Source organism: Solea solea, chromosome 20, assembly GCF_958295425.1.
Source record: "Solea solea chromosome 20, fSolSol10.1, whole genome shotgun sequence".
In the NCBI taxonomy this organism is placed as follows: Eukaryota; Metazoa; Chordata; class Actinopteri; order Pleuronectiformes; family Soleidae; genus Solea; species Solea solea.
Window position 1 is genome coordinate 2,825,347 of NC_081153.1, and position 11,209 is coordinate 2,836,555.

At 43.1% G+C, this 11,209-nt stretch overlaps 1 protein-coding gene across 2 annotated transcripts in view; it reads left to right on the plus strand.

Moving 5' to 3' along the window:
• The window catches only part of LOC131447287 (CMP-N-acetylneuraminate-beta-galactosamide-alpha-2,3-sialyltransferase 1-like), a 51,048-nt gene extending 41,167 nt beyond the window's left edge, over positions 1-9,881 (plus strand). For both annotated transcript variants that reach the window (XM_058618961.1, XM_058618962.1), the window contains exons 4-7: positions 4,515-4,670; positions 7,172-7,211; positions 7,539-7,658; positions 7,896-9,881. In XM_058618961.1, coding sequence (XP_058474944.1) covers positions 4,515-4,670; positions 7,172-7,211; positions 7,539-7,658; positions 7,896-8,069 — 490 coding nt within the window. In that variant the 3' untranslated portion in view covers positions 8,070-9,881. The remainder of the gene's footprint in view (positions 1-4,514; positions 4,671-7,171; positions 7,212-7,538; positions 7,659-7,895) is intronic.
• Positions 9,882-11,209: the final 1,328 nt, after the last annotated feature.

An 11,209-nucleotide genomic window follows, 5' to 3' on the forward strand; every position in this document is an offset into this window, starting at 1 on the left:
CTTGTTTTTGGAAGTCTTTTTAACTCATCTACAGTTCGGCATTGTTCAGCTTTCATTCTCGTGTCAGACGTCTCTTCCTGTGACGTCACTCTGACCAATCAGTGGCCGGCAGTCTGGTGACGTCACGCATAGTCCCGCCTCAGCTCGCTGGGAACCTCGTCAGAGCAGGTACTAAAAAAAGTACCTGGTACCAGAGTCTATGCTAGTGGAAACACACCATAACAGTTAAGTTAAGAAGAACATTACATAAATCAATCAAGTCAATCGAACTTTATTTGTAAAGCACCTTTCGTACATGTTAGTGCTTTACACCCATTAAAGGGAGGAACCCGCCACTGTAGTCCTGTCAGACGCCGTTGTCTCTCTGCTGAGATACTGCTCCATTAAACCTCCCTCTCTCTCACACACACACACACACACACACACATACACACGCATCGCAGTTTAAGTTCAGTCGTAGCCATGAATCTGGTTTTGGGTTTCCATGAGTGCGCTCGTCTGTAGTGGCTACAAAAAAAAACTTCCAGGCTTCACTTCCCTGGAAAGTTGACAGAGGAAAACAGATCTCATTACTTGTTAATGGCGAGTAAAACAGCTTGTGAGGTGGACCGAGTAGCTGTGGTATAGTGTAATGTTTTCTGTTAAGTACTTGCCCCTGCTAACAGAACGCAGAACGACTGATGATCCCAGTCGTCATAATAATCAGTCCTGTGTCCATAATAACCACAGACACATCTGCTGTGACTGCTTTATTACTGGTGGCACAACAATTTGGACTGACGGGCCTGGCCATCGTCATTCCAGAGCATCCGTTAGCTGCAACATCACGTCTCCACTTCCCTTTTGTTCTCATAAAGGCTCATTTGTGTCACCTTTACTTACAAAAAGAGATCATTGTCGGACGATGTTGCTATCGTCTCTGCACGAGCAGTTGCGGTGTTCGCTCCCGGCATCGGTCCAAAGTCCTGGATCAGATATTAGAACTGTACTAATGTTCGAACTATGTCTTCTTCACGCGAGTGGATTATTTGTTCTACAGTTTAAAGCATTATATTTTCTAAATGACTGGTTATGGCTCGGTAGCAAATATGTGTAATTAACAGGTTAGTAGTTGTTAGAAGATAAGAAAACAACTGTATTGGACTGAGGAAAAAGTCATATTTCCGTTGACGTGGTTGTGAAGCACGAGAGAGTCTCTGGCAGTGTTGTTTTTGGCAGCCATTTTAGATTTAGATTCAAGATTCAAGATTCTTTATTGTCATTATGCAAGCATAACAAAATTTCCTCCCGAGACTCTCAGCAACATTGAAATACAAATGAACAAAACAGAAAACAAGAAAGGTTATTGCAGGTGAAGTGTGCAAATTGTAAGTGAACAGTGCAGGGAAATGTATGTACAGGGGGAAAAAGGGGCAGTTGTATGATAAATATAAATATAAATATAAAGTGCAGCTTAGTGCAAGACCTGTGTCGTCCACTACAGAGTGGGGAGGGGGGGGGAGGGGATTATTGATTTCACAGCTCTGGGGAAGAAGCTGTCCCTGAGTCTTTTGGTGGAGGATCTGATGATCCTGTACCGTTTTCCTGATGGAAGTGGTGCAAAAAGAGCGTTGCCCGGGTGGGTGGGGTCTGTTGCTATCCGTCTGGCCCTCCTCTGGAGTCGTGCGGTGTAAACAGAATCCAGATCAGGTAGACGGCGGCCCACAATCCCCTGTGCAGTTCTCACCACCCGGGTTAAGTCCTTCCTGTTTTGTGACGTGCAGCTGCCGTACCACACCGTCACACTGAGACACAGGATGCTCTCTATCGTGGCTCTGTAAAAGTTTGTGAGCAGCTGAGGAGAGAGTCCAGTCCGCTTCAGCTTCCTGAGGAAGAAGAGCCTTTGTTGGGCCTTCTTCACCAGGTGCGAAGTGTTCACACTCCATGAGAGGTCAGAGGAAATGTGGATTCCCAGGAACTTGGTGTTGTCTACACGCTCCACTCCCTCTCCTTGTATGCAGAGTGGAGCGTGTTCAGTCTTCCTGGACCTCCTGTAGTCTACTATGACCTCCTTTGTTTTGGTGGTGTTCAGGATGAGGTTGTTCCTGAAGCACCATTGTGTGATGTGCTGGACCTCTTCTCTGTAGTGGGTCTCATCATTGTTGGATATGAGACCCACCACGGTGGTGTCGTCCGCAAACTTTACAACCATGTTTGTGGGATGGATGGCAGAGCATTCCTGTGTGAAGAGAGTGAAGAGGGCTGGGCTGAGCACACAACCCTGTGGCGTTCCGGTGTTGAGGATCAGCGGTGCAGAGGTGGACCCCCGTATCCTAACCACCTGGGGTCTGTTGGTGAGGAAGTCGCTGATCCAGGAGCAGACGATGGTGCCAAACCCAGATTGTGCAGTTTCAGCGCCAACATGTCCGGGAGAACAGTGTTAAACGCTGACCTAAAGTCCACAAACAGCATCCTGACGTAGGTGTTTGGATGCTGCAGGTGAGTCAGGGTCGTGTGAAGTGCTAATGAGACAGCATCCTCCATAGAGCGGTTCTCCCTGTAGGTGAACTGCAGACTGTCCAGGCCCGCAGGGATGGCGTCTTTGATGTACTTCAGGAGGATCCGCTCGAAGCACTTCATTATGACTGGGGTCAGGGCGACAGTGGATTTTTTGGGCACAGGCACAATGATGGAGGACTTCAGGCAGACAGGGACTGAGGAGAGCTGCAGCGACATGTTGAAAATGTCCAGAAAAACTGCTGCTAGCTGATCCGCACATGACTTCAGTGTCCGACCTGACACCTTATCTGGGCCTGCCGCCTTGTTGGTGTTGATCCTCCTCAGGGTGGACGTCACCTGGTGCAGCTGCAGGGTGAGAGGCTGGTGCTGCACCTCTGACTGAGGAAGATGTACAGTCCTTCTGCTCGGAGAGTCGAAGCGTGCGAAGAAGCTGTTTAAAGTGTCAGGCAGAGTGGGGTCGTGGCTGGCCTGCTGCTCACTACGCTTGTAGTCAGTGAGCCATTTAGTAGCCATTTAGTCTTAGTCTTAGTCTTTTGGACTAAAATACGTTTTCAGTCAATTTTTAGTCATTTCTATATGTGATAGTTTCAGTCGACGAAAACTCAAAAAGGTTTTGAGTTCTTTTTGAGGGGTTGTCAGTGGACCCGGGGGACGCGGCCCCTCTGCCCCCGGCGTGACTGTCGATTGGAGTGGACTGTCCTCATTGTGCCCCAACCGCGTCGCATCGCCAGGGCGGAGAGTGGCCCGTGTAAATCGGGCGCCAGGGGTCGCTGGCGATGCTGCCAACCAACCTGACCCGAGGTTTTAATGGACAGATTACACACACAATATGCAGAAATGTCATGCATTTTGAATGTCTCACAGACCGCCCACTAACATTAACGTCCATTCTCGTCTCGTCAACGAAAACTCACACACGTCTCGTCATGTTTTAATCATCAAAGATCCATGTTTATCTCTGTCTCGTTATCGTCATGAAAAAAAGGGGCGTCAACGAACCTGTTTCTGAAAGAGCCAAAATTGGTGTGTTGGTGTGTTATGTGCTGGTTTATATGAAATCTGGGGGCTAAAGTTAGAGCATGTAGTCCTGGATCGAGCTCGTCTAGGCACATGGGGACCCAACTGGGGGCGAGCTGCTAATTCAGACAAATAATTTCCACAGAATGTTGCATTTATGAGCGTTACATAATGCTGGAAATGTTGATCAGTGTTTGTCAAACCTGGAAACGAAGATGTTCTCAAATGTCTTGCTTTTGTCCACAAACCAAAAATGATTCAGTTTTTAATGATTTCTTTGTTATGTGGAGCAAAGAAATGAAGAAAATATTCACATTTAAGAAGCTGAAACCATCAGAAATCTTGTTTTAATCATGAAAAAAGCTTCACACCCATGAACTCACAACCACACACTACACATCACTGATATGACCAAAGAATTGGACTTAGACTTTTACAAGTAGTTAACTTATATTGCATTGATCTGTGTCTGACACAGGAGACTTTACTGTAACTCTTAGATTTATGATTTAAGCTGCAACTTTAACTGTAACATAGTGCCAAGAAAACAAAAATATTTCCTGAGTCCCGACAGGCTCCGGCTGAAAATGTCGGCTTGTTGTATCGCTGTCGTCTCAGAGTCAGTAATGAGGAAGATGATATCGCTCAGACCAGAAACACCCAAATAGGTATTGCTCGTCACATGTGGGAGTCGGCTTCACGATCCAACTGCCACTGTCAGACAGTGTCCCCTCCAATTACTGCTGCACACTGACTGAGTATTGTTGGACATACTAATAGGAACCTGTCGCCCAGCTGGGCACTAAATGACCACTCGAGTTTCCCTCAATGGCTGTTGTGGAATCAGACGTGTGATGTTTTTGTGTTCAGTGATGGTGACATTACCTCTTCCCCTCTGTTGATTATGGATATTAATACAACAATTGGCAGAATTCTCTCATCTTTTCCGAACATAAAGTGGATGAAAAATGTCCAACCATATATGTTTACGCTTGCAGAATAAACCAGGGTCCCACCAAGGGCTTTGAGAAGGATGTGGGCACCAGAACAACTCATCGCGTCTTGTATCCAGAGAGTGCTTTCAATGTGGACAGTGACACCTGGCTGGTGCTGATCCCTTTCAAGAACCAGGATCTGCAGTGGATCGTTCACAAGTAAGTGTTCCCGTCCATCCATCCATCCATCCAGTGGCGTGCACATACTTTTTGAAGGGCAGGGGTGAAAAGAAAAAAATGATATACTACTTACTACTTATATACTTTTCTTTTTTTGAGTACCAGATTGCTGCAACAAACCAATTAGCTCCCTGTTCCTATTTGGTTGCCATAACAGCATAATCACTCAGTTTTAATCTCCAGCTGCCTCATTTTCATTTTCAATGATCCATAAACATTAGCTTAATTACCGGACATCCAGAAAAGAAACCTGTGCCAATTTATACTGCTGCCAATAACTTGCCACGTCCCATGTTAGATGGACGGAGGACGAGTAAATCCTAACAAATGTTTCCTGTAAATGTGCCGTTGTCTTCCGACTCTGCCAAAGCAATCATTCTGCATCATTAAATTCCACTTTACAGGGCAGCGCCGTCAGCATCGGCCCAGTAGCTGCTACGTCTTCACTGGGTGTTATGAATTATTTTCTTATTCTTTCTTATCTTGTTAAGTCGGATGGCGCTGAATCCGTGAAGGCACACAGGGCGGAGTGCCAAACACATAATAGAACACATGACATCATTTCTTGACATTATATGATAGGCCAATATTCTAAATGGATGTCTACTGGATAAAAATCACCTCATCCTTCCCTTCCAAGTGTGCTGGAGAGTCTCTGTCGCCTTCAAGTAGCATCAAGACTAACTTTAGTTTGTCCGTTGTGGGCTATTGTTAAAACATGGTGTTTCAAAATGTAAATATAATTGTTTTCTCTTCAATTACTGCCATGTGGAAATACTTTTAACCAAAGTTTTATACACTGAAGCTGCAGCAACTTCAGTCGTCTCTGCAGCTCCCAGGTTTTGGTTGCTTATGGCTCCTTTTCACTATGGTCCCAGCTCGCCTCGCCTCACCTCGGCATGGTGCGGTTGGTTTTCTTTCATGTGAGCGCAATCTGACGCTGTCTGTGATGCTGAAAATGCCCACTGTGACCATATGTGAAATATTACCCCCCTCCACAGGTCCGTAATTATTCTTTTTTTCTTACTTGTCCCTAATACGCCTTCGTACTTCTGTTTATAGCGGAACAGTATCGGTGAAATATGTTTCGGGAATAGTGTGTTTCGCATCTTGCAAATTTCCTCAAGCTTCCTTAACCCTTAGTGCTCACGCGGCACAGATCTGTCTTCTTTTGTGTTGTTGAGTCAAAGTCATGATTCATTTTATTTCGCATTTTTAGTCGTGATATAAAGTAACAAAAAAAGTCACAAAATTAGAGCGTTTTTTTCTTTTGTTTTGTTCATAAAAACAAATCAAGTGAACAAATTTCACAAATTCAATCCGATTTAAAAAAGATTTTAGTACTTTTTGCTCAGTTGTGTTTATATAGTTTGCACAGATTGCCTTGGTTGTGCTGAATAAAAGGATATAAGACACTCTATGTTGCACTCTATATTCTTATAGCCTCTCTATAAACTGTATGTTTTAACATCGCCATGGGAAAAAATGCATCCAAAATGCTCTGTGTTCTAAGGGTTAAAGTCCTTTGTGTTTTATAATAATGGTTTGCACTTTCAGGCCACCGTAGGAAAACAGTTTAAGGTAATCTCGGCTGTGGCTCAAGATTATAATCTAGTCTTTTGTGGTCCACCCACAGATAGGTTGTCTGTGTTTCTATACGTCAGTGAAAATGCTCTCTGCAGCCCTGTGCGCTTTTAACACTAAGGTCTAAAATAACACAGCAGATGCATCACAGGTCATTTTCAAGTCACTTTAAATCATAGTGGAAGTGGTTGGGGCCTATTGCACTGTACAGCACAGAATCCTGAACAGCAGCAGCATTTCATTACACCGCTCTGTGCAAGTGAGTTTTAATTAGACACAGTGATTGCTGCAGAGGCAACAGCCTTGATAAACCTCGCCTTAATTGGAAACCTTAGTTGGGATTGTGATCTTATTCTTTCTTTTTCTTCTGGGTCATTAGTATGCCGTCCTTTTCTCCTCACTTCCTCACCATGTTGGATTGATCAGACAGCTGTACTCTGTCTGCTCCTGTGTCTTTGGACTTCGGTCCCCAGCTCTGCCGTCGTGGATGTGGCGCCACTGACTGAAGACGAACCCCGTGTTCATCAAAACGAGAGATTAACAAAGTGTGTGCTGTGTGTTGATCGGACCAGAAAATAGACCAAATCTATGATAGCAGTCTTTAAAATGTGTTGCATGTGATGTGAATGATGGATGTGTCTGGTGTGTCTCATGCTTTTGCACCTTCTCCTCCTCTCCACCATAATCATCCCCGTCCGTCTCCCTCCATTTACTACTGTTTATCAATCATTCCCAGAGGTTGGATCATGGGAGATTTGTTTTGGGTCCACAAATAAACTTACAGAAGTAAAAAAAGAAGACAATATCAATAGTAACCATGGTTACGTCACTGAGAGCTGGTTTGGTTTGTTTCCCCTATTTTCATATAGAAAACTGTGTTTTCTTTTGTGTTACAGAATGTCTAAGATGTCTGTGAAAAAGGCTGAACAAAATAAGGTAGGTTCATTATTGTAAATGTCTTCTTCTTCTTCTTCATCAAATGACTGTGTTTCTCATTGCTTATTTTCTTTTCTATGTGGTTCTGTCACTTTCTGTCATTTCATTATTATCATGTTGTTATTGTTTTGTATTCTTTCCTCGATGCTAAACGTGGTCAGCTGTTGCCTCGTGTCACGGCTAATGTGGATACTAATAAAGTAAACTAGACAATAATTCTCATCTGTACTATGGACTAAGGGCAAACTAATAAATATTTGATTCCATGTATCCATTTCTTTTATATCACCTCTGTAGTTGTTCAAAACGTGTGAAATTCTTTTGCAGGTGTTGATTTACAATCCCACATTTTTCAAATACGTCTACTACTCTTGGCTCGAAGGTCACGGAGGATATCCTTCGACTGGATTCCTCACCTTACTGATGGCTATCCACATATGTGACGAGGTAAGGAAGGAGAAGTGGCGTAGTGGTGCAGTGGCGCGCGACCTCGATCGACGAGAGCTTTTCAAATTCCTCTCTAAAGTGAAACAGCAACACAAGCTCAATGTCCTTGACTATTTTCAGAATGTGCTTTAGAAATAATAAGAGATCGAAAATGTGGTTTTTGGACCTGAAATGATGTGAAGATTGAACAAAAACAGCAGATAGATTGGCTGGTGATTTGTTTCTCGTCTCCTCCAGGTCAATCTGTTTGGTTTCGGGGCTAACCAGTACGGAAACTGGTACCACTACTGGGATAAGAAGTACATGGCTGGAACGGCCCGACACGCAATGGTCCATGATCGAGATACTGAATATAATGTCACCTTGCTGCTGGCAGAGAAGCAAGCAATCCAAATGTTTAAAGGCAGATAATAGCGAGCCAGTATGTGCAGTGGGACGAGCACCAAAGGAACCGCAGCAGCCTTTGAATCATTGGTTTCCCTTCACCTCACGGTGGGAGAAACATTTCCCTGATTTCCGCAGACATTTATATGTCGAGTCTGTTCGTCTCTACATTCTTCACTGACTTCACCGACTGGAAAATCAAGAATTTCCCAGACACAGGTCTTTGACAGACTGTCAAGACAAGACAAAAGCAACACTGCCACCTCTTATTACATTCAATCACATTTTTTGTACCACGCCTGAGTATAATTGCCTTCCCTTATAGGGACATTTGAGAAGAGACGGATAAATAAGTGTTACTAATGTTATGAAAAGATGGAGGTAGATTATCTACAGTAGAAACCCCTTAAAGGGAGAAGCCGGAGACGGTACTGAAATTCTCAAAAAATGTAAAGTTAGCTCATTATGGAGATGGGAAACCTTGCAACTTAAATTCCATGTTTCCACCAACGTTTGGCTGAGTTTCATACATCACAGAAGTATTTGCTAAGTATTAGCATTGGCTTTTCCATTGTCAAACTTTGAGATCCAGACCTACATTATATTTATATAAAGGGAGGAGCTCGCCACACTGGAGTGCTGGATGTCCTCCATTGTTGCCCTTTGTTTACTGTGTCTATTCTTCTTCTACACTATGCTGTATGTTGTGCTAGAATGGCGCACATGCTATTTACAAAGCCGAGGGAGCTGCACAGATACACGCAATTCATGTATCCGCCCACAAGCTGAACTTAACTTATATACTATTTGGTGAAATCAAGGGCTAAAGTACTGTAGATGGCAACATTTTAAGGGTGTGTTTTTGGTAAAGGGTTGTGGTGAAGTGAGGGGGCCTTGTCCGGGGAGTAAAGCCTATGTTGACCAGAGAGGCACAGAGTCCCATTCTGAACGCACAAACCACACTTTAGACCGTACAAGGTCAGGAGGTCACTACTGACACAGAATGGAATCTATTCTCAGATTAAAACCCAGGTCCGGCAAAAAGCTTTTTCTTTTCTTATGTGGCGTCCGACGTGAATTGTCGTATGAAATGTCCCGGCCAGGACGACTAACTTTGTTCTCGAGAAAAAGAACAAACACTTTCTGTTCTCGCTGAGTGTGTTCAGGCCTTGTGGCTGTCTTTCCATCTCTGAAACTGTGCTCACATTGAATGGGGATTTCTCGCGATTAATTTGGTGTAGTGGGGCTGGAGTGGCTGCAGGTCCATTGTAAGGGGTCAGTTGTAGTCAAGTGTGTGGATTTAAAGTGCACCATGAACTCGCAAGAACTTCAAATTGGCACCAGTGCCGTTCATCTTTGGCAGGAGCTTTTATGCTAAAACATGGCGGTGTAAACAAACCCACTAGTTTTAGCATAAAAGAGGCTTGACAGACCCATGTCACTGAATGTAGAGCTATTTAACATGTATTTTAACAATCTTATTTCACTTCCTGCTGCTTTAAATATGATTTTGTTATTATTAATAAGTAGTAACACAGTTTTAGGGAACAGATCATTGGCCTGTAGACTGTGTCAGGGACTATGTAATGAAGTAGGGACGGAGAGCCGAGCTATCGTGACTTAATTGATTGTATTTTTTTACCGCAGTAAATGTTTGTAAAGGTTTGAGGTGTCACACGGGCGCCATGTTCTAGTACACATGCGTTGGGTCGTGGACGTCTACTGTAACATACTCAGCCTACAAAGGGGTGCCTTATCATTTTACCAATGACAAACATTTTTAAATGTACACTGTGACATGCATTTTTGATTAAAAGTGGGTGTGAAGAGCCTTTACCATCTTGTTGTACTGTCATGTAATTATCTTTGCCATTTCTGGACTGATTTATTTATATCACATATTTGAATGATGTGCATGATATACAGTATGTGTGTATATAAGAGCCATTTTAGGTGTATTTTCTGCCTCAAATCGAAGTTTTCATGATGTAGACAACACACACACATACACGTCTATGTCTTTGATTTCACAGTTGTGATGAAACGCAGTAATTGCTGTTTCAGATTGGTGAGAGGTTTGTGATTTGCTGCACGTGCCTTGTTTCATAACAGGACCTTTTTGCTCCATCTTTGTCTTCTTCATTGCTTGAAACCCGTCCGTCACCTTGTATGCCTCACAGTTTGTTTTACAGGGGACACTACTGTCACCTAGTGGACGGGAACATGTATCTAAATAAATCACTTGACTTGTCCTAATGAGACAGTGTAATGACTTAAACCTATATTCATTGTTTAATGATAAAATCCCGTTATTTGAGCTGCGTTTTCCGTCTCTCTGAAGTGTGCCTGAGTCGCTGAGGAGTTATTTAAAAAACCCATTTAATGAAAAGTCACATTTATATTCACTGTGTATTTTTTTTCCTTGTCTGAGTGAAGATCTATGGCGGGCGACACGGTTGCTGTTGTATGTGGGAGAGATTGATAATGAAACCCTTGCATTATTCAGCTCTTGGGTGATCTGTGGACTCAGAAGAAAAAAAAAAGAAGAATTTTCATCTTCTCAGCCGAAATGTCTGCGAATGACAAGGCGCTGAATAAATTATAAATAAAACATTTGACAATTCAAACGCAAATTATGACGAAGGTGTGATATAGAGACGGTTGGTCGCTCGCACACTGAGTGAAGAGAAAATGCATTCGAAATATGTGCAATTATAATTGAATAATATTCCTCATTTGGAGAGAAAATAATCTTATTAAAACTTCTTTCTCTCTCTCTCTCTCTCTCTCTCTCACTCTCTCTGCCTTTTTAACAACTGGTGTAATTTTTATTTGTCTTCACTTCCCGTTAGAGGAATAGAGGATGAAATCAGTGAACATGGTCTTAAATCACAAGCCTTTTTCTTGTGGCAATCACTGCTAATTCATTTGTTTATTACACCAGCAGTTTTTCATCAGGGTTCTTGTTTTTAAGGAATTAGGAATTACAAAGGTGAGCTATAGTTTTGTATCTCTGAAGAAAGAAATGTCTCCAAGTGCTGCTTTTCCTCCCCACTACTGGGATAAGAAGTACATGGCTGGAACGGCCCGACACGCAATGGTCCATGATCGAGATACTGAATATAATGTCACCTTGCTGCTGGCAGAGAAGCAAGCAATCCAAATGT